The sequence below is a fragment of the Capra hircus genome, chromosome 7, assembly GCF_001704415.2.
Source record: "Capra hircus breed San Clemente chromosome 7, ASM170441v1, whole genome shotgun sequence".
Classification (NCBI taxonomy): Eukaryota; Metazoa; Chordata; class Mammalia; order Artiodactyla; family Bovidae; genus Capra; species Capra hircus.
In genome coordinates this window covers 92827714-92850864 of record NC_030814.1, presented here as the reverse complement: position 1 = coordinate 92850864, position 23151 = coordinate 92827714, and the positions used below count along the sequence as shown (strand labels likewise).

General features: G+C 44.1%; 1 protein-coding gene across 1 annotated transcript in view; it reads right to left on the bottom strand.

The window, feature by feature from the left end:
• Positions 2859-23151, bottom strand: part of VAV1 (vav guanine nucleotide exchange factor 1) — a 65926-nt gene continuing 45633 nt past the window's right edge. The window contains exons 22-27 of the mRNA XM_005682495.3: positions 21605-21636; positions 15094-15210; positions 11770-11857; positions 7031-7145; positions 4880-5031; positions 2859-3166 (exon numbers count right to left, since the gene is read on the bottom strand). Coding sequence (XP_005682552.1) covers positions 3113-3166; positions 4880-5031; positions 7031-7145; positions 11770-11857; positions 15094-15210; positions 21605-21636 — 558 coding nt within the window. The 3' untranslated portion in view covers positions 2859-3112. The remainder of the gene's footprint in view (positions 3167-4879; positions 5032-7030; positions 7146-11769; positions 11858-15093; positions 15211-21604; positions 21637-23151) is intronic.

The following is a 23151-nucleotide window of genomic DNA, read 5'->3' as shown; positions in this document are numbered from 1 at the left end:
CCGGGAACCCAACTCTACAGGCCACACCAGGGCACACCTGAGGCCGCCCCTCACCTCCGCCAGCCGGTAAGAAGTGGCCGCCTTCAGCAGCTGTCTGCCTGGTCCCTCGTGGGGGGTGTAACAAGGCAGCTCCAACCACTTCTCCAGCCCCTTCCTCCCTCCCTCCCACTCTGAGCACAGTAAACTCCTGGTAATTTTCAGAACCTACAAGGCTCGCATTCATTTCTCTTTCCCCTAGACCCACCCCATTTTTCTTTTTTTCAAATTGAAGTATAGCTGATTTACAGTATTGTGTTAGTTCCAGGGGTACAGCAAAGTGATTCAGTTATACATACTTTTTTTCGGATTTCTTCCCATATAGATTGTTACAAGATACTGAGCATAGTCCCCTATACTATAGAGTAGGTCCTTATTGTTTGCCTGTTTATACAGCCTGTAGATGTTAATCTCATACACCTAATTTATCTCTCTCACCCCCCTCTTTGCCCTTTGGTAACCACAGATGTTTTAAATCTATGAGTCTGTTTCTATTTTGTAAATAAATAACTGTGGGTTGTTGTTTTTTTTTTAGTTTCCACGGATAAGTGATATCATACAGTATTTTTTTTCTGATTCACTTTGCTTAGTATGGTAATCTTTAGGTCCATCCATGTGGCTGTAGATGACAAGATTCCATTTGTATAATGGTTGAGTAGTATTCCAGTGTGTGTGTGTGTGTGTGTGTGTGTGTGTGTGTACACGTCTTTAGCCATTCATCTGTTGATGGTGTTGATGGTGCGTCCCAATCCTTAGAAGGACACTAGCCCCATTGACTTAGGGTCCACCCTAACACCACTTTAACTTAATTAGCTCTTTAAAGAACCCATCTTCAAATACAGTCAGCATCACAGCTTCCTTCTTATCACACAAGTGAGTGAATAAATCAATGAATTAATGAAGGAACGATAGAAAGGGCTTCTGGCAGGTTCTGATTTTATTCCGTGTATTCACTGCTTCTCCCTGGTTGAGGAGTAAACCTTTGCCAACTGATGTTGCTCTGGCCAATGAGATGTCTTCTTTTCATTCCCAAGAATACGAGAAAACCGCCGAGTGGTCCAGTCATTTCTCTGTTACTCCTGCCACAAGCCTGGCACGTCCCAAGGCTGCAGTGCCTTCTCCTTCCAGAAGCTTCTTCTTCAGCAGAGTTGAAGCCAGTGCATGAAAGAATTATGCGACGTTGAGATGAGAAATCATTTGTTACAGTAGCAACACTCAGCCCAAGGTGACAGATTTTTTTTCTCCTAAGAGTTATTTCTTCAGGAAATCTACCAAAGATGTGATTTCCGGGGTTTCAAAAGCCTAAGGAAAGATTCTGGTGCTCACATCAGCAGCACAAATATTAAAACTGGAACAGCACCTGTGCAAGGATGACAGCAAATTTGTCAAGCGTCCCATATTTTCGACATGGATGGACCTGGAGCCTGTCATACAGAGTGAAGTCAGACAGAGGAAAACAAATATTGTATATTAACACATGTATGTGGGATCCAGAAAAATGGTATAGATGATCATACTCACAAAACAGAAACAAAGATACAGATGCCGAGAAGAAACGAATGGACACCAAGGGGGAAAGGAGGGAGGGTGGGATGAACTGGGAGGTTAGGACTCACATATACACGCTATCAATACTGTGTGTAAAATAGGTAAATAATGAGAATCTTCTGTACAGCAGCTGGAACTCTACACAGTGCTCTGTGGTGACTTAAATGGGAAGGAAATCCAAAAAAGAGGGGACATATGCATACACATAGCTGATTCACGTTGCTGTACAGTAGAAACTAACATAACATTGTAAAGCAACCTTTGCCGACAAAGGTCCACATAGCCAAAGCTACGGTTTTTCCAGTAGTCATGTACACATGTGAGAGTTGGACCATAAAGAAGGCTGAGCGTCGAGGAATTTTTGCTTTCAAATTATGGTGCTTGAGAAGATCCCTGAGCAAGAGTCTTGGACTCTGGATAGCAATGAGATTAAACCGGTCAGTCCTAAAGGAAATCAACCCTGAATATTCATTGGAAGGACTGATACTGAAGCTGAAGCTCCAATACTTTGGCCTTCTGTAACGAAGATCTGACTCATTGGAAAAGCCCCTGATGCTGTAAAGATTGAGGACAGGAGAAGAAGGGGACAACAGAGCATGAGATGGTTGGGTGGCATCACCGACTCGATGGACATGAATTTGAGCAAACTCCATGAGATGGTGAAGGACAGGGAAGCCTGGCATGCTGCAGTCCATGGGGCTGCAAAGAATCAGACACGACTTAGTGGCTGAACAGCAACAATCTGTGAGTATAAAATTCTTTCCTGCCACATAGGAGTCCCATTTCCATATTTCAGGCCTTATTTGTTTGTTGTTTTTTTTGTTTTTTGCCTTATTTGTTTTTATACTCTAAACTTTTTTATTTTCTATTTAGGTATAGCCAATTAACAAACAATGTTGTGATAGTTTCAAGTGAATAGTGAAGGGACCCAGCCATATATATACACGTGTCCATTCTCCCCCAAACTCCCCTCCCATCCAGGCTGCCACCTAACCTTGAGCAGTGGAGTTCCATGTATTACACACAGCAGGTCCCTATTGGTTATCCATTTTAAATACAGCAGTGTGTAATATCCATCCCAAACTCCCTAACTATCCCTCCCTCCCATCCTCCCCCCACCACCCCACACCACCGGCAACCAGAAGTTCATTCTCTAAGTCTTCGAGGGCTTATTTTAAATGACAGAGAAAGGTGACAGAGCTGGAAAGCAGGAATGCGGGCTTGTGCCCGTCCCAACTCCCTCTCCCACCATTCCCCTTGCAGGTCTGACACAGTCCATCCATTCATCATTTTATTGGAAGTAGTTGCCTGGAGCCCCACCTTCTCAAGGGGACCCAAGAGGAAATGCACGTGTTATAAATTAACCATGGCAGGGCATCATCCCTGGAGCCCTGCCAGCTGGACGCTAGCCCTCCACAGTCCACGGACTCTCAGCCCACCAGGATCTGTCCCAGCTCCTGGCCCCACTGCCTGTTCATCCTGGGCTTGGAGCCTGGAATCTCTTGTCTCTCTGCCAATGTGCCAAGGCTCAGCAGTACTCAGAATAGTCCTCTTCCACATAGTTGGAGGGGAACCAGCCAACCTGGAAAGAGACGGGGAAGCAGTCAGGGCGGCCTCTCTGCACATTCTCCCGCTGTTCCTTGACAGGAACAGCCAGGTTTCCTCCTACCTCGGGGCCTTTGCCCCTGCCACACCTTCTACCCCAGAAAGTACCTCCCCGGATACACCCTCAGCCGACCCCCATCCTCCTGTCCGTTACTCATGCGTCCCCTTATCCATAAGGACTTCTAACCATCCTATTTAAGCACTGCAAACCTCACCCACCCCGACACTCTTCACCTCCACTTACTACTTTTCCGCAACACTTTTCACCATCTAATTGATTATACATGTTACTTATTTATGGACTTTTCTCTGTTCCCCCTCCTTTCACTACAACAGGGCAGGGATTTTTGTCTGTCTTATTCATCACTGAGTTCCAAAAACCTAGAATAGTTCCTGGAACACAGTATATACGTAAAAAATATTTGTTGAAAAGATAGATGGATGGATGATGGATGGATGGATGAACAACGGATGGATGAACGGAATGATGGATGGATGTTGGAAAGATGAATGGATGGATGAGCAAAGGATGGATGGATGGAATGATGGATGGATGATAGAATGATGAGTAGATGGATGGATGGATGGAATGATGGATGGATGGGTGAACAATGTATGGATGGACAAAATGATGGATGGATAGAACAATGGATGGATGGATGGGTGGGTGGATGGATGAATGGATGGATAGAACAATGGATGGGTGGATGGGTGGATGGGTGGATGAATTCATAGCCCAGACCTTCCTAAACACCCCAGAAGGCTCCCTCACACTCTGTTTGTCCTCCATCTCACAATAAATTTACCTTCTATGGCTCCTAAAACTGTTCTCCTAAGCAATTATCCAGAGGTCACTTTTCATGTTTCCCTCTGGTAGAATTTAAGCTCCTAACCTCTGTCCTTATCTTCATTCAACAAGTATTTTTTGAGAAACTGATACAAGCAAGGCAATATGCTGGAGATTAGAAATTCATCAGCAGGTGAAATAAAGAAGACTCTCCGCCTTTGTGAGGCAAAAATAAGAAGCAAAGAGAAGCAAAGCTTTCTGAGAAAATTTGAGTTCCCTCCTGAAAGTCCAAATTCAGGCAAAGAACACAGAAGGCAAAAGCAGCTGGTCTGCCTCTGCATGCATTCAATAAATACTGAGCAACTACGTGACAGTCACCGTTCTAGGCACTGGTGACACTGACGTGAATAAGACAAATTCCTCCCTTCAGGTTCCCCCAAACATGCCATTCACTCTCTCGCCCCAGGGCCTTTGCGCATGATGGTTTGTTTGCAAAACACACTGGTCCCCCTCCCCGCCCCCGACTGTGACTTTTTACCTGGCTAACTTTACTCATCCCTCAGTGATCAGCTTGCCTCTCAGGTGTCCTGACCTCATCCAGGGTGAGTCAGGGATTCCCCATCTCAATCTTGACCGCTCACTCTTACGAGGGTGTGTTCACAGTTCCACACTTCCCACTAAACCAAAAGTTTCGTAGGGCAGTGATGGCGCTGTGCTCTTTTGTGCCTCCTCGGCACCCAGCAGAATGGCACATAGTAGGTGCTCAATAAATAAATGCAAGATGCATACATGAAATCTCTTTCCCTTCCTCCTTTCCAACCAGGGACACCCCCCTTGCCCACCCTCCCGAGTCCACCATCCAGGACAGCCCCACTGTAACTGCATAGCCCCGCCCCAACTCACCCGGCCGTAGATCTCCCCTCGCCACCAGCCCTGCTGCCCCTTCTTGTTAAGGATCTTGATAATGTCGCCCTCTTTGAGGGACAGCTCTGATCGGTCCCGGGCGCAGAAGTCATAGCGGGCTTTGGCCGTGCCAAAGTACTTGGTGCTCCCGGCTGTACGGCAGAGAGCAGACATGGGAAACAGCCCCGAGCAGTGCCCTTCCACCCGCCCACCACCTGCAGAGGACAATGCTCTCAGGAGAATGCACTTGGATAAATGACCCCTCAATGCTTCTTTCAACTGTGTGTTGGGCACCCTGTGTTCTGAGGGAAGACAGCTGTCTTCCCAGAATCATCCAGCCCAACCAGCGTGCAAATTTAGAGGATAATACCATATATGATGTTTAAAATGTTTTGTATCTATTCATGCTTTCCTGGTGGCTCAGATGGTAAAGAACAGTTTGCGATGCAGGAGACCCTAGGTCGGGAAGCTCCCCTGGAGGAGGAAATGGCAACCCACTCCAGTATTCTTGCCTGGGAAATTCCATGGACAGAGGAGCCTGGTGGGCTACAGTCCATGGGGTCACAAAGAGTTGGACATGACTGAGCAACTAACAAACACACACATATATTCATAGTAAGAGAAACAGAAGAAAGATGTGGAAATTTCCATTCTAGATAATATTAATTATATTAAGGAGGTCTAAGAGTTAAAAAAGAGAAGGCGAGGGGCTTCCTTTGGTGACCCAGTGGCTAAGATTCTGTGCTCCCAATGCGGGGGGCCCAGATTCAATCCTTGGGCAGGGAACTGGATCCCACATGTCACAATTAAGTGGTCACATGCCACACCTCAAGATCCTGCATGTCACAACTAAAAAGATCCTGGAGGTCACAATGAAAATGGAAGATCCTGGGTGCCGAACTAAGACCCAGCACAGCCAAATAAATAAACAAATAGTATTTTTTTTTTTTTGAAACAAGAAAAGAGAGACAAAGATAAGCAAGAGGGAAAAGGACACAGGAAAACTCAAAGTACGATATTAAGTGATATTGTAGAAAATCAGTCTGTAGTATTTCTGCAGATAGGCTGATAGAATATATTTTCCAATAAGAAGTGTGCAGACAAAAACATTTGATTGAGTGATGAGAACAAGGACAATTTTCATCTTAGAGTCCTGATGTTGCGCTGGTGTTGCTTTCTCAAAAATATAGCTCTTTCAGTGCGGAACTGTTGTTTTATTGGCAAACATTTGAACAACCATTGATTTTTAAATCCACCTTAAAATTTTTTTCTGGACAGGTAAGAATTCAGAAACTCCACCACCCATGTGACTTTTCCACTAAACGTACTCCAGAATGCACTCCAGCAAAATAAAATTTGAATCAGAATAAGGAATTTTAAAAATGAAGGAAAACATGGAAAATAAGAAATGTAGACAGTTTAAACAATGCTTGATAACAACGCTGCAAACTGAAATGCAATGGTGAAGAAAGAATTCCTAAAATGTAAGGCATGATTGTTTTCATTCACAGAAAACCACAGCCAACATTCCAGAAAACTTCAACAAACCAGGTTAGTAAGCAATACAAAGGAAAACAAGTAAGAGAGCGCTAAAGATCTTGCCTTTCTGTGGGAGAAAGTTTATCATTGCTTTAGTCACTCAGTTGTGTCCAACTCTCTATCTATGACCCCATGGATTATAGCCCACCAGGCTCCTCTATCCATGGGATTATCCCAACAAGAACACTCGAGTGGGTAGCCATTCCCTTCTCCAGGGGCTCTTCCTGACCCAGGGATAGAACCCGGGTCTCCTGCATTGCAGGCAGATTCTTTACCATCTGAGCCACCAGGGAAGCCCAGGAGAAGGTTATCGATACCGATTAATACCTGATTTAATACAAAATTAAAGGCTTAAAAGATACAGATGAGCACCCTCCTGGTTTCTTGTATTCTCATTTTCCCAAATATGAAAGTAACCCCTTTCATCCAAGCAAACGGATATGCAGATCTCTCAGGAGCAAAGGGACGAACTGGAAGTGGGAAGGAGTTCAGGCTCTTTTACAGACAGGACTTCTCCATGCCCACTGGAAGCAACGTCCTCAGCATCCCCCAGTGTTCCCTCCACAACAGGAAGGAGCTGGCACTACAGGGCCCCATCTGGAGGCCTCCTACCTGGTGGTTTGCTAATGGCTCTCCTCTCAGGCTCCTTGAAGGGGAACTGCAGGGTGGTGTCCAGCGACTTGAAGCAATCCTTCAGAGAGTTCTGCTGGTAGAATTCCACCAGCTCCTAGAAAGAGAACGGGACAGATGCTCTTCCAGAGGGCCAGCCCACACAGGAGGGAGGCAGAGCTGGAAGGAACCACGTCCAGCTCCTTGTGTGAAACAGACCCCTCTTCTGCGCTCCCTGGCAACAGACTCCTTGAAAGCTCCTTGTGACAGGGAGCTCACTCCCTTCCCAGAGGCCAGGACCACTTTATGGGGAAGAAATCACACTGTCTCAAGACAGTTCTCCTAATATCCAGTTTGTTTAATGACAACCTTACCAAATAATCAACTTGCTTGACGACCAGTTCACCAAAACCAAACCCCCCTCCACCCTCTAGGCATCAAGAGCTCTATTTTTACAGATAATTGTAATAATAATAAATGTTATTTATGAAGCAACTACTGTGTGCAGGTCAGTGTGCAACCACACATCATCAAAATCTCTTAAGAACCTAGAGGGGTGGAAGGGAGGCTCAAGGGGGAGGAGATCTATGCATATTTATGGCTGATTCACATTACTGTATGGCAGACACCAACACAACATTGTCAAGAAATTATCCGCTAATTAAAAATAAATATTTAGGGGCTTCTCTGGTGGCTCAGATAGTTATTGAAAAGCAGAGATATTACTTTACCAACAAATGTCCATCTAGTCAAGGCTATGGTTTTTCCTGTGGTCATGTATGGATGTGAGAGTTGGACTGTGAAGAAGACTGAGCGCCAAAGAATTGATGTTTTTGAACTGTGGTGTTGGAGAAGACTCTTGAGAGTCCCTTGGACTGCAAGGAGGTCCAACCAATCCATCCTAAAGGAGGTCAGTCCTTGGGTGTTCATTGGAAAGACTGATGCTGAAGCTGAAACTCCAATACTTTGGCCACGTTGTGCGAGAGTTGACTCATTGGAAAAGACCCTGATGCTGGGAGGGATTGGGGGCAGGAGGAGAAGGGGACGACAGAGGATGAGATGGCTGGATGGCATCACTGACTCGATGGACGTGAGTCTGGGTGAACTCCGGGAGTTGGTGATGGACAGGGAGGCCTGGCGTGCTGCGATTCATGGGGTCGCAAAGAGTCAGACACGACTGCGCGACTGAACTGAACTGAACTGAACTGAACTGAACTGAGCTGAACTGAACTGGTGGCTCAGTGGTAAAGAGTCTGCTTGCCAGTGCGGGAGACATGGGTTCAATCCCTGATCCAAGAGGATGCCATATGCCACGGAGCAACTAAACCCCTGCGCCACAACTACTGAGCCTGTGCTCTAGGGTCCAGGAGCTGCAAGTGCTGAGCCCATGTGCCACAACTACTGAAGCGCATGAGCCTTCTGAGGCTCTGCGACAAGAGAAGCCACCACCATGAGAAGCTTGCGCACCTCAACTAGAGTCTAGCCCCTGCCTGCTGCAAGTAGAGAAAAGTGCGCACAGAAATGAAGACCCAGCCCCAGTTTTTTTTAGTTTTAAAAAATAAATATTTTTTTAAATCTCTTAATAATCATGGGAGGTAAATACATTGATGAGTCCCCTATTTTATAGATGGAGAAACTGAGTCACAAAGAAGGCTCATCCAGGGTCATACAGCTAGAAAAGGACAGATCCAGAATTCAGTCCTAGGACAAGTGATAGAGTGTAGTAGCCAAAAGCTGGTCTCTGTGTGAATGTGTGAAAGTCACTCAATCATGTCTGACTTTTTGCAACCCGATGGACTGTACAGTTCACGGAATTCTCCAGGCCAGAATACTGGAGTGGGTAGCCTTTCCCTTCTCCCAGGGATCTTCCCAACCCAGCAACTGAACCCAGGTCTCCCAAATTGCAGCTGGATTCTTTACCAATTGAGTCACAAGGGAAGGCCAGTCTCTATAATAAGACTCATCTGAATTCAAGAGTCAGATGTGTGTCATTTATGACTATTTCTCCCAGAAATGTTCAAGCTCATCCTAAAAGTAGGGGGAAAGGCAAGTCAAAATTAAGGGACATTTTGCAAAACAAAATATTTGATATGTTTAGGAGTTCTAGACTTCAAAAATGCCAGTGTCTTGATTTGTGTTCATGTTTGGCAGTGAAAGTTGCTTAGTCATGTCTGACTCTTTGCAACCCCATGGACTATAGAGTCCATGGAATTCTCTAGGCCAGAATACTGGAGTGAATGGCCTTTCCCTTCTCCAGGGGATCTCCCCAACCCAGGGATGGAACCCAGGTCCCCTACATTCCAGGTGGATTCTCTACCAGCTGAGGCACCAGGGAAGCCCAAGAATACTGGAGTGGGTAGCCTACCCCTTCTCCAACAGATCTTCCCAAGCCAGGAATCAAACTGGGGCCTTCTGCATTACAGGCAGATTCTTTATCAACTGAGCTATCAGGGAAGCCCGATGTTTGGCAGAAACCAATACAATACTATAAAGCAATTATCCTTCTAAATACATTTAATTATTTTTAAAATGACAATGTCATAGGTGATGGGAGTGGCTTTTTTTAACAGAATATGGTTGTTTTATGTAATTGAAATATTTTTCCAGTTCATTACAAGTGTGAAAAAACACTCAAAACGCTGGTTGTTTATTTCATTTTTGTTGGATTAACACATTCTCTCACTTGGAAAACAGACAAAAAACACCAATGTCATGAAAGATCAAAGAAATAAATAAAAGACTGGGGAGCTCCCGCAAATTAAGAGAGACACTAAGGACATGAATGCAATGCGTGAGTCCCCTGATTACATCCTGGGGATGAAAAGGCTGTAATAAACGTAATTGTGGCCATTAGGGAGCTTGGAAAACGCACTGTATTAGGTAATAATTTTGTATCAATGTTCAACTCCCTGACTGTGATAATGATACGGTGGTAAGGGAAAAAAAAGTGTCTTGGCTCTTCAGATATGCATGCTAAAGTACTTATAGGAAGAATTTTTAAAATTTATTTTTAATTGGAGGATAATTGTTTACAATGTTGTGCTGGTTTCTGCCATACAACAATGTGTATCTGCTCTAAGTGTACTTATGTCCCCTCCCTCTTGAATCTCCCTGCCACCTTCTACCCCTTCTCGCCTCTCTAGGCCATCAGAGTACCAGGGTGATCTCTCTGTGTTATACAGCAACTTCTCATTAGCTATCTATTCTGCACATGGTTCTGGAACAGGGCATGGCAACACACTCCAGTATTCTTGACTGGGGAATCCCATGGACAGAGGAGCCTGGTGGGCTACAGTCCATGGGGTTGTAAAGAGTTGGACACGACTGAAGCAACCTGGCATAGCATTACACATGGCAGTGTGTATGTTTCCACGCTACCCTCTCAGTTTGTCCCGCCTTCTCCTTCCCACACTGTGCCCACAAGTCTGTTCTCTATGTCTTTGTCTCTAATATCCTGCAAATAGGTTCATTGGTACCATTTTTCTAAATTATAGGAAAGATCTTGATATCTGTGAATTACTCCTAAATAGTGCAAAATAAATGTGTGTGTGTGTGTGTGTGTGTGTGTGCAGAGAGGGAGAGAAAGAAAGCAAAAGAGGAAGAATATTAACAACCAATCAGTAAAACCAGGTGAAAGGCCCACAGGTATTCATGACACTATTCCAGTAACATCTCAGTAATTTTTCAGAAATAAAAAAAAACGGAGGGAGGAAAAATTTTCAGAATAAAAAGTTTGGGGGAGAAAAAGATATGTGGAATGAGTGAACAGTTCCTAACCTTTGGGGGAGTTAAGGATCTGTTTGAAGCTCAAATGAAATTTGAGACACCTTCCTCAAAAAAAAAAAAAAAAAAAAGCAGATATATGCAAAATTCTAGATTTTTTTCCGGAGAATTCAAAGCTCCTCAAGGATCCACAAACCACAGGTAGGATCCATGAGCCTTATCAATGGGCTTAAGAGGTCTAAAAGATAGCCCAAAATTGCACAGCAACAAATAGAACACTTGAAAAGCCTCTGGATTCTCCATGAAACGGTCATTAAACAGGTTAAGAGCTAAATCTTTTTAAATAGGGGTATAGTTGCTTTACAATGTGGTGTTCATTTCTGCTATACAGCAAGGTGAATCAGCTCTATGTGTATATATGTATATATATATATATATCTCCCCTCTTGTTTGGATTTCCTTCCCATTTAGGTCACCACAGAGCATTAAGTAGAGTTCCCTGCGCTAAAGAGCAGGCTCTCATTAGACTTCTGTTTCACACATGTTAGTGGATATACGTCCAGTCCCAATCTCCCAATCCATCCCACTCCCTCTTTCCCACCTTGGTGTCTCTCCACACTGGTTCTCTATGTCTGTGTCTCTATGTCTGCCTTACAAAAAGAACTAACTCTTGATGTCTGACAAAAACGAGACTCTGCCATTCTATGATACCAGATGAGAACTAAACCTCACTTTCTCCCATCTGTGAAATGGGAACTCAGAGCTGAGCGAATGACCTGCAGTCCTAGTGATAATATGTCTGGCACTTAACAAGTGCTTTGCAAGTGATCACTGAAGCTACCGTTGTTAATATTATTCTCATTGTTGGCGATAAGAAAAACAAGTTTAAAGCCAGTTGCTCCATAGTGCCTCTTGGAGCGGTTATTCTGGATGGAGGAAAAGGGGTCCTAAGGTGGAGCTTCAGAGAGGGTCCAAGTTAGACTCTGAAAGACTGGGGTTAGGGGTAGGTTGACCCTTACCGTAAGCCCCCTGAAAGCTTTCTTTTCTGTAATCCGGTACAGTCCTTCTGCTGTCATGATTTTAATATGCTTGACTTCAACATTATACCTGCAAACAGGGAAACAGAGCAAGATGTCACTGAGACCTGAGTCGGGGAATTCAGGCCCATTTCCTGTCGCGTCTCAGCCCACCCCCCGCCTCCTGCCCCGACCAAGGAAGAAGGGTACTTGGCTGTTGGAGGGAACAGGCAACCACTGGCAACCAACAGAATCCCTTCCCTGGAGACTTTGCTGTTCTAAGCCTTCATTTCTTCCTCTGTGTAATAGGAATCATCTTCTTTAACTCGGGGTTGTTGAGAAGTCAAATAGACTCTGTAAGCAAGGCATCCTTCTAGAATAGATTGAATGAAATCTCCACTTCGACCAATATAAAGGACCATAGAATCTAAAGGGCGTAGAAGAGAATCCATTCCCACCAATAGGGCAGGAAAAGACATGAATTGGCAGGAGTGGTTCTGTTCACATGAAGAACTAGATAGCCAAAAAAAAATCTCCTACTTCAAAAAACCCCTAGAAATGCTGAGAGAAGAATGCTGAACTCTTAAAAACAAACAAACAAAAAATAAAGTAAGGGAAATCCCCCAAAGGACAAAATGAGGATGAAACTTAAAAGTCTGTGTCAGTTCAATTTTGGCTGAGCAATGCAGCTTGCAGGGTCTCCAACCAGGGATCCAACGAGGGCCCTCAGCAGTCCTGACACTGGAAAGTAAAAGCGTTACTTGCTCAATCATGTGCAACTCTTTGTGACCCCGTGGACTGTAGCCCACCAGGCTCCTCTGTCCATGGAATTCTCCAGGCAAGAATACTGGGGTGAGTTGCCATTTCCTTCTCCAGGGGATCTTTCTGACCAAGGGATTAAACCTGGGTCTCCCACATTGCAAGCAGCGCAGCCCCCAACTGACCACCAGGGAATTCCCTAGAGCGTACATCTTGATCACATAGAAATATGAGATGAGTTATTGTGTTCTTGTTGGGTAGAGAGTTGGCACTGAGACCCACCTTCATTCCCAAAGGCTGAACTATTATGTCAAAAACCCAGGGGGGAGAAGGTGTTCTAGAAAAACTCCACCCATCAGCACAGCAGGGGCCATGTGAAAGCTTGTTTGTCTCAGACTCAAAATGGAGAAGTCACACTTAAGAATTCATCACCTTAACTTCACCTTCTTATGGGTTTAGCATTTATACTTAAACCACCTGTACAGACTGGGAAACTAAGGAATGAAACAGAGCTATTTTAATCTGATAAAGAAGTAAACTTGTTGGTGATTCCCAACGGAAGCAAATGCAAAATCTCTGGAGACCCAAGCAGCAAAGATACCCATGGGGAAAGCCCCACTTATCATCACAAGACAAAATGAAAAAACCAACAAGGAAACGAGTCACCACAAGAAAGAAGCTGCACCCAAAACAAATAGAAAGGCAGCACAGCCAGGGTCTGCAAGACTTGGATCCAGACTGCATTTCTGCCTCTTATGGCATGACCGATCAATGGACATGAGTTGGAGCAAACTCCGGGAGATGGTGAAGGACAGGGAAGCCTGGTGTGTTGCAGTCCATGGGGCCACAAAGAGGCGGACACTGCATAGCCACTGAACAACACAAACAGTATGCTTAATGTCCCCGTGGAGCCTTGCTTAAGAAGCATATCTTTTTTCTGTGGGTTACCAATCAATGAAAAGAAATAAAAAACAAAAATTAAAAACACACAGGACCCTACAGGAGCTCAATAAAAGTGACTGTTGTTAACGTACAATAGTCAATCATCTTGACAGGGACAGAGTAAAGGGACAAAGTAGGTAATTAAACGGTCAAGCCCACTAGGGGATTGTAAATAGAAAAATATGGGAGACCCCTGTAAGTTAATGATTACTCAAGAAAGCAGATTTGCTTAACCACAAAACCAAGCAGGCTTGCTTAGCCACACAGCCATGTAACAGAGGCTCGGGACATGACCCAAAACAATAAAACAATGGTGGCATGAGCCCCACCTCCTGCCCAGTGAGCTCAGTAAGTTAATGAATCCTAGGACATGCTCTCTGCTCACAAGAAAAACAATAATTTGCAGACCACACAGGGACAAGAAAACTCCCCTGCTCAACCTGGGGGAGGAGGAGCTGACGCTGGAAGCATGACAGCTATCTACTCAGGAAAGTCAAAGAAGTTCTCTTCCCCCTCCCCACCGGTCCCTTGTTTATGAAATTGTAGCCCAGTGAGTTCTTCACTTCAGTTCAGTTCAGTCACTCAGTCGTGTCCGACTCTTTGCAAACCCATGAATTGCAGCACGCCAGGCCTCCCTGTCCATCACCAACTCCCGGAGTTCACTCAGACTCACGTCCATCAAGTCGGTGATGCCATCCAGCCATCTCATCCTCTGTCGTCCCCTTCTCCTCCTGCCCCCAATCCCTCCCAGCATCAGAGTCTCTTCCAATGAGTCAACTCTTCGCATGAAGTGGCCAGAGTACTGGAGTTTCAGCTTTAGCATCAGTCCTTCCAAAGAAATCCCAGGGCTGATCTCCTTCAGAATGGACTGGTTGGATCTCCTTGCAGTCCAAGGGACTCTCAAGAGTCTTCTCCAACACCACAGTTCAAAAGCATCAATTCTTTGGCGCTCAGCTTTCTTCACAGTCCAACTCTCACATCCATACGTGACCACAGGAAAAACCATAGCCTTGACTAGACGGACCTTAATTGGCAAAGTAATGTCTCTGTTTTTAATATGCTGTCTAGGTTGGTCATAACTTTCCTTCCAAGAGTAAGCATCTTTTAATTTCATGGCTGCAGTCACCATCTGCAGTGATTTTCGAGCCCCCCAAAATAAAGTCTGACACTGTTTCCACTGTTTCCCCATCTACTTGCCATGAAGTGATGGGACCAGATGCCATGATCTTCGTTTTCTGAATGTTGAGCTTTAAGCCAACTTTTTGACTCTCTTCTTTCACTTTCATCAAGAGGCTTTTTAGTTCTTCTTCACTTTCTGCCGTAAGTGTGGTGTCATCTGCATATCTGAGGTTACTGATTTTTCTCCTGCCAATCTTGATTCCAGCTTGTGCGGCCGAGCATTTCTGGCCCACCCTTTTGTAAACCTCACAAGCATCCCATCCTAATAAGTCACTTCATATCTATCACTTTGCCTCTCACTGAATTCTTTTCCTGTGCTGAGACATAAAGGACTGGTACTGGCGCTCCTCAGAGCCCTCGGAAACAATACCCAAATGGTTTCATCCTTCCCAAGCACCTGAAGTGCTCAGCTCACAAGGGGAAACAGGCCAGGAAAGAAGAAATTACTTAATGCTGATGGCAAATTCTGCAGCATCCTTCACCCTCTGCCGCACCAAGAACGTCCCATCCGAGCGGTTGGTAAGAATGCTTTCCGCCCCGGCTCGCTCCATGGGGCCAGCGTACCTGTCAAAACATACCAAGAAGAGAGGTTCACATAACTCTGATAGGTAAACCTGGGGGAGGCAGTGGCCATTAGACACCTTAAGTCACGCCCAAGCTTTCACAATTGGATTGCAGGAGACAACACAAGCCTTTGGGTGTAGCTATGTCTCAGTGCGATACAGGAAGAAATATATTTGCTCTCTATGCTCTCCACCCTTTCCTAGCATGCTGCTGCTGCTGCTGCTGCTGCTGCTGCTGCTGCTGCTGCTAAGTCGCTTTAGTCGTGTCCGACTCTGTGCGACCCCATAGACACCAGAGCCCACCAGCCTCCCCCGTCCCTGGGATTCTCCAGGCAAGAACACTGGAGTGGGTTGCCATTTCCTTCTCCAGTGCATGAAAGTGAAAAATGAAAGTGAAGTTGCTCAGTCGTGTCCGACTTTTCATGACGCCATGGACTGCAGCCCACCAGGTTCCTCTGCCCATGGGATTTTCCAGGCAAGAGTACTGGAGTGGGTTGCTATTGCCTTCTCCATATAACTCCTAAAACCTTTGGCATCTCCAAAGTAATATATCTTTTTAAAATTTTTATTTATTTTTATTTTTGTCTGTGTTGGGTCTTTGTTGTCTGTGTAGGTTTTTCTCTAGTTGTGGCACATGAGCTCAGTCGTTGCAGCTCCCGGCCTCTGGAGCACAGGCTCAATAGTTGGGGCACATGGGTTTAGTTGCTCCACAGCATGTGGGATCTTCCCGGATCAGGGATGGAACCTGTTTCTCCTTCATTGACAGGCAGATTCTTTACCTCTGAGCCACCAGGGAAGCCCAAGCTGACTGGGGCTCTTCTCTTTTTAATATTTACTTTTTTTTACTTGGCTGCCCTGGGTCTTAGTTGAGGCATGTAGGATCATCAGTCTTTGTCGCAGCTTGCAAACTATTAGCTGCATGTGGGATCTAGTTCCCTGACCAGGGATCGAATTCAGGCCCCCTGCATGGGGAGCTTGGAGTCTTAGCCACTAGACCAGGGAAGCCCCTGGGGGCTCTTTAATAGCCTCAGGATGAGGCTTAGTAGTCAGAAGAGCCATGTGATTAGAGGCTTGAAATTTTCAGCCCTGCCCCACCTCCACACCTGCAGAGATGGAGGTTGAGTCCATCACTAACGACCCATAATTTAATCAATCAATCTTGCCTATATAAAGATGCCTCAACCAAACTCCAACCAAATCATTTTTTTTGGTGGGGGTGTGGGGGTGGGGGTGGGGATTCCCAACCACCACCACTCGTCTTGTGGAATCCTACTTCCTTGACAGTTAGAACTGGACATGGAACAACAGACTGGTTCCAAATAGGAAAAGGAGTACGTCAAGGCTGTATATTGTCATCCTGCTTATTTAACTTACATGCAGAGTACATCATGAGAAACACTGGACTGGAAGAAACACAAGCTGGAATCAAGATTGCCTGGAGAAATATCAATAACCTCAGATATGCAGATGACACCACCCTTATGGCAGAAAGTGAAGAGGAGCTAAAAAGCCTCTTGATGACAGTGAAAGAGGATAGCAAAAAAGTTGGCCTAAAGCTCAACATTCAGAAAATGAAGATCATGGCATCTGGTCCCATCACTTCATGGCAAATAGATGAGGAAACAGTGGAAACAGTGCCAGACTTTATTTTTTGGGGCTCCAGAATCACTGCAGATGGTGACTGCAGCCATGAAATTAAAAGATGCTTACTCCTTGGAAGAAAAGTTATGACCAACTTAGATAGCATATTCAAAAGCAGAGACATTACTTTGCCGACTGAGGTCCGTCCAGGCAAGGCTATGGTTTTTCCTGTGGTCATGTATGGATGTGAGAGTTGGACTATGAAGAAGGCTGAGCACCGAAGAATTGATGCTTTTGAACTGTGGTGTTGGAGAAGAGTCTTGAGAGTCCCTTGGACTGCAAGGAGATCCAACCAGTCCATTCTGAAGGAGATCAACCCTGGGATTTCTTTGGAAGGACTGATGCTAAAGCTGAAACTCCAGTACTTTGGCCACCTCATGAGAAGAGTTGACTCATTGGAAAAAACTCTGATGCTGGGAGGGATTGGGGGCAGGAGGAGAAGGGGACGACAGAGGATGAGATGGCGGGATGGCATCATGGACTCGATGGACGTGAGTCTGAGTGAACTCCGGAAATGGTGATGAACAGGGAGGCCTGGCGTGCTGCGATTCATGGGGTCGCAAAGAGTTGGACACGACTGAGCGACTGAACTGAACTGAACTTCCTTGACCAGGGATCGAACCTGTACCCTCTGCATGGGAAGTGCAAAGTCTTAACCACTGGACTACCAGGGAAGTCCCAACCAAAGTGTTTGGAGAGATTCCAGGTTGGTGAACACAGAGAGATACCAGGGGTGGGGTGGGTGGGTGCAAGCCCAGAAAGGGTGTGGAAGCCCAGTCCCATTTCCCCATACCTTACCCCAAGCAACTCTTCCATCTGACTGATCCAGATTTGAATCCTTTGATAATAAATAGTTTAGTAAGGAAACTGTTTCTACAAGTTCTGGGAGTCTGTGTTAGCAAATTATCAAACCCAAGGAGGGGGCTATGGGAAGCTCCCATTTGTAGCTGGTGGGTCAGAAGTCTGGGTGACCCAGGCTTGTGACTGTCATCTGAAGTGGAGGGCTGTCTTTTGAAGTCTGTTAGTCACTCAGTCGTGTCCAACTCTTTGCAACTCTATGGGTTGTAGCCCACCAGGCTCCTCTGTCCATGGGATTCTCCAGGCAAGAATACTGGAGTGGGTTGCCATTTCCTTCTCTAGGGAATCTTCCCAACACAGAGATTAAACCCAGGTCTCCTGCACTGCACATGGATTTTTTTTACCATGTGAGCTAGGTAAACCAAGCTAGAAACCAAGCCCTTAATCTATGGGATTTGTCGCTAACTCCAGACAAATCGTGTCAGAATCGAATAGAATCATAGCACACCCAAGCTGGTGTCTGTGAAATTAGAGAATTGTCAGGTGTGGTGAATTAAAAAAAAAAACAAACACCACACATTTGGTTTCAGAACTATTGAGAGTATGAGTATAGAAAAACAGGTGTGGGTTTTTTTTTTTCCCTTTTACTCTGAAATTTGGCATTTCTGGAAAGGTATTACTGAGTGTCCACTGTCTGCCCATCTTTGTGGTCACCAGGATGGAAACAGGATAAGGAGAGTGAGACACAGCCTCAGGTACAAAAATTAAAGGACAAGCCAAAAAAGTCAGTCAACAGGATAAATAACAACAAAGAAAATAAGTAGCACTTTAATGCAATATTTTCTAAATCGCAAAAGCAGCCATACAAAGGAATGAAATACTGATTAAATGCTATAAGATGAATGAACCCTGAAAACATGGTGCTGAGTGAGAGAAGCCAGTCACAAAGGGCACACAGTGGAGAATTCCATTTATATGACGCGCCCAGAACTGGCAAATTCATAGACACAGAAAGTGTGTTCATGGTTGTCAGGGCTTGGGGAGGGAGAGGAAGGGTCACTGCTAACAAGGGGGGCATTTCTTTTGGGGGTAATGAAAATGTTTCGGAGCTAGAGAGAGGTGCTGGTTGCATACCATTGTAAATGTACATTTAATATAAATGTGAAAAATAAATAAAGATGTGACTATGAATATAATTATGCTGTAAGTGCAAATATACAGTGGAAATAATATATATTAATTATAGATAATATATAATTATATATGATGTATAGGCAAGAACATGAATATATTAATAGCATACATTTAAGTACATAACAAAAATATATATTAACTATAGACAACACATAATTATAAGTGGTATATAAATATGAAGTCAATGTGTTAATGCTATAAATATAAACATTAATATATAACAAGTAATATGTATTAATTATATACTATATAATTATAGATAGTATGTATGGAATTAGTATGAAATGAATGTGTATGTAAATATATAACAATTTATATTATTACCATATAATTACAGATAATATATGTGTGAATATGCCTATATGCTCTAAGTGTGAATATAACATAAATAATATATGTTAATCATACATTTTTGTTGTTAAATCGCTAAATAATGTCTGACTCTTTGCAATCCCATGCAGTATAGCTGGCCAGGCTTCTTTGTCCATGGGATTTCCCAGGCAAGAATACTGAAGTGGGTTGCCATTTCCTCTCCAGGGGACCTTCCCGACTCAGGGATCAAACCCGCATCTCCTGCATTGTCAAATATTGGCAGGTAGATTCTTTACTGCTGAGCCACCAGGGCTTCCCATAATATAAACACATAACCTAATATGTATTAATTATATATATAATTACATTATATATTTTAATATGTAGCTAACTATATTATGCAATATATAATTATATTGATAAATGTGAATATGTAATATAAGCGTAAATAATAACATAAATGCCACTTTAAATGGTTAGTTTTATGTCATGTGAATTTTACCTCAATTTTAAAACTAAATTGAAAAAAAATCTGTGATGAATAAAATGTCAAAACTTTAAGTAAGGACAAGATCTGACTCTGCACGTGCCTGGCTGACCACAATTCACCTTTCCCTACTCCCAGCCCTGTCATATCCTGCCTTGATTTACAGTTTTGATAGTCTGCCCATCATAGCTGTTTTTTTCCCCATTGCTTTTGTTTTTTAAAGTGAAAGTGAAGTCGCTCAGTCGTGTCGGACTCTTTGCGACACCATGGACTGGAGCCCATCAGGCTCCTCCGTCCTCGGGATTTTCCAGGCAAGAGTGCTGGAGCGGATTGCCATCACGTTAAAAGAGTATGGCTCTCAAAAAAAAAAAAAAAAGTGTGGCTCTCAAACTCTGAGTTTCTGGCACCCCCTTAAACCCTTGTTGCACCCAAAGTCAGGGTCTCGCTCTCTCCTCGCCCCAGCTCCGGCCGTAGTGGCCTCATTTTACCGCATCTGGCCGGGCAGGGATAGAGTGAGCACCCTGCGTCAGGTGAGCACAGTTCAAACCCTGGATCCGCCACCCAGTTGCCCTGTGACCTCGGGACCCGAGTGTGCTTCTCTCAGTCTTAATGTCCTTCTCTGCAAAGAGGAGATAAAACTGCCCATCACAGAGGAACATTTTCGACAAAAGGCAAAGACGCAGTTGAAGCACCTCATACGTGGTGAGTGTTCACCACACGGTGGCGTTATTAGACCCTTTGTGTAATAAGGTTGGGCTTTGAAGTCCGGCAGTCTTGGATTCGAATCCCACCTCTTTCACTTCCTTGCTTTGCGACACTGAACAAGTTACTTGCTGCTCTCTGAGTCCTGGTTTCCTCCATTGCAGAAAGAGATTAAGAAGAGTATGCACTCAAAGCATTATTCAAGAATTGCCCTCAAAATGCTGACACAGTGGTCATAAAAACAGTATCACAGTGCGTCAAGTCTAAGATACCAATCATTGCAAGATACACCATGCTTTCACAGGCAATTATGAAATAAAAATTACTGGTTTCCCTAGTGGCTCAGATGGTAAAGAATCTGCCCGGAGAAGGGAATGGCTACCCACTCCAGTATTCTTGCTTGGACAGAGGAACCTGGCAGATTGCAGTCCAAGAGGTCACAGAGTCTGACACAACTGAGTGACCTGGCACACACATGCACCCATAAAATTAGGCAGAAGAACTGAGACACCACTAATTGTAAGAGCCATTCCAATGCCAGAGGCGTTAAATAGTGAGAGGGAAAAATATGCATTTTACAATGGGTGAAATGTGGTCATAACAGCTAATGCTAATAGAAATAGCTCATTCTTATTAAGCTTTTAATAAGCTTAAAAGCTTATTATCTATCTATCCATCTATTTTTTGGATAGATAATAAAGTGCTTTTTGCATGTCAGGAATAGAGCTAAGCACTTTACAGGCTCATGGAAACTTTTTAACAGCCCTATGAATCAGATATTGTTACCAATCTGTTTTCCAGGGAGGAAAGCTGAAGCGCAGAGAAGCTGAGTTACTGGCTAAAGGGCACACAGCTGGATAATGTTAGAGTCAGGATTGGAACCGAAGTCAGTGGGCTCCAAAGCAACAGTATAAACCTCCATCCCTCTAAGCAGTAGGTTCTCAAAAAAAGGCAGGTGGAGAAGGAGAAGAAGCTCCCATTATATTGTCACCATCATTTTCTTTCCATGAGAACCTAATATCCCAAAGTCAAGGACCCTCTTTGGTCTGTGCTCTCTCCTCAGCAGCCCCCGGTGTAGGGCTAGACCCAGCAGTTAAGGCTGAAGAATGAATAACTGACTTGTTATTCATTCATTAAGGCTGAAAGTTTGAAGAATGAATAACTGACTTGTTTGCAGCCCCTTGTGGCACCCCAATGTCCAGCCCAAACATCCAAACCAACACACCCCAAGTTAAAAATAAGAAAGATGGTTCTTACTCACCAGAGATGAACAGACAGGTCCTGGGGGGGACCCTGGGGACACAGACAAAGACCGAGAGTTAGGGGAAGGGGTCAGCATGGCAACAGACTTCAGGACACTGCAATCACTCATTCCACCATCATGTATTGGGTGTCTATTATGTGCCGGGCACTGTGCTCTTCTCTGGAAATACAGCCCCAGAATCCAGTGGGAGAGATCAGTCCACCCCTCCCAAATGAATCAGCTTTAAAGAGGCAGCTACGAGTGTAGGCAGTAACTGGAAAGACGTTCAGATCTTGACGTGTGAATGCCAAGTCCCACCGAAAGGATCTTGGCTCCTTGGGAAAATGGTTGATTCCAAGATTGGGGCAGAAAGAGTACAAGAGCAGTCTGCTCTTGTGCTAAAAAGTAAGGAAGAGCTCAGAGAACAATGAGGTTATGTCAAAAGGACAGAGGAGCCAGCCTGAAGGGGCTCCCACTGGTCCAGTGAACCAGTGAAGTTGCCCAATCATGTCCAGCTCTTTGCAACCTCCATGGACTATAGCCTCCCAGGCTCCTCCATCCATGGAATTTTCCAGGCAAGCGTACTGGAGTGGGTTGCCATTTCCTTCTCCAGGGGATCTTCCGCACCCAGGGATCAAACCCAGGTCTCCTGCATTACAGGCAGATGCTTTACTGTCTGAGCTACCAGGGAAGACCTAAGCCCACTGGTCCAGGGCGGGACAATATTAAAATAAAACTCCAGGAACATTTCCTGAGATAGATAACAAACAGATACACAGATAGGTGCATAAAATGATTGATAGATACAGAGATGGCTATATAGATAGATACACAGATAATGCATGCATACACAAGGACATAGATACACAGATGATTGATTGGTACATACATAGATACACAGATAAATACATAGATGATTATTAGATCCATAGATAATTGATACATAGATGCAAATGGATACATGGATAGACACACAGATACACAGATATGCAGGTGAGTGATAGATTAATAGATACAAAGATGATTGATTGATTGATACATACATAATACACAGATACTTAGAAGAGACAGTTCTTTACAATAGAATATCAGCTAATAACTTAGGAGGAATGATGATATTAGAAATTCATAATGCAACTCCACAATGGAGAAAGGACCCCAAGCCAAAAAAAAAAAAAGCAAAAGATATTTTTTGGAAAATTGGTAAAGTGTAAATACATACTCTGGATTATGTAATATATAATTTATATATTATAATTTCTAATATGTGATAATTTATAATAGTAGAATGTCCATGCTGAATTTCATGTTTTCAAAAATCATGCTATGTATATACAAGAGAAAGTTACTCTTCTTGGCAGGTATTCAGATTAAAGGGGAAATGTGTCTGTAAACTTACTTTGAAGAGTCTCAAGAAAAAATAAATAATAGATATTTTCTAAATAAATAAAATGTTCAGAGAAAGATGACAGAGCCAATGAGACAAAATGTTAACAATTGTTGATCTGACTAACAGATATATGAGCGTTCTTTGCATGATTCTCAACTTTTCTGGAAGTCTGAAA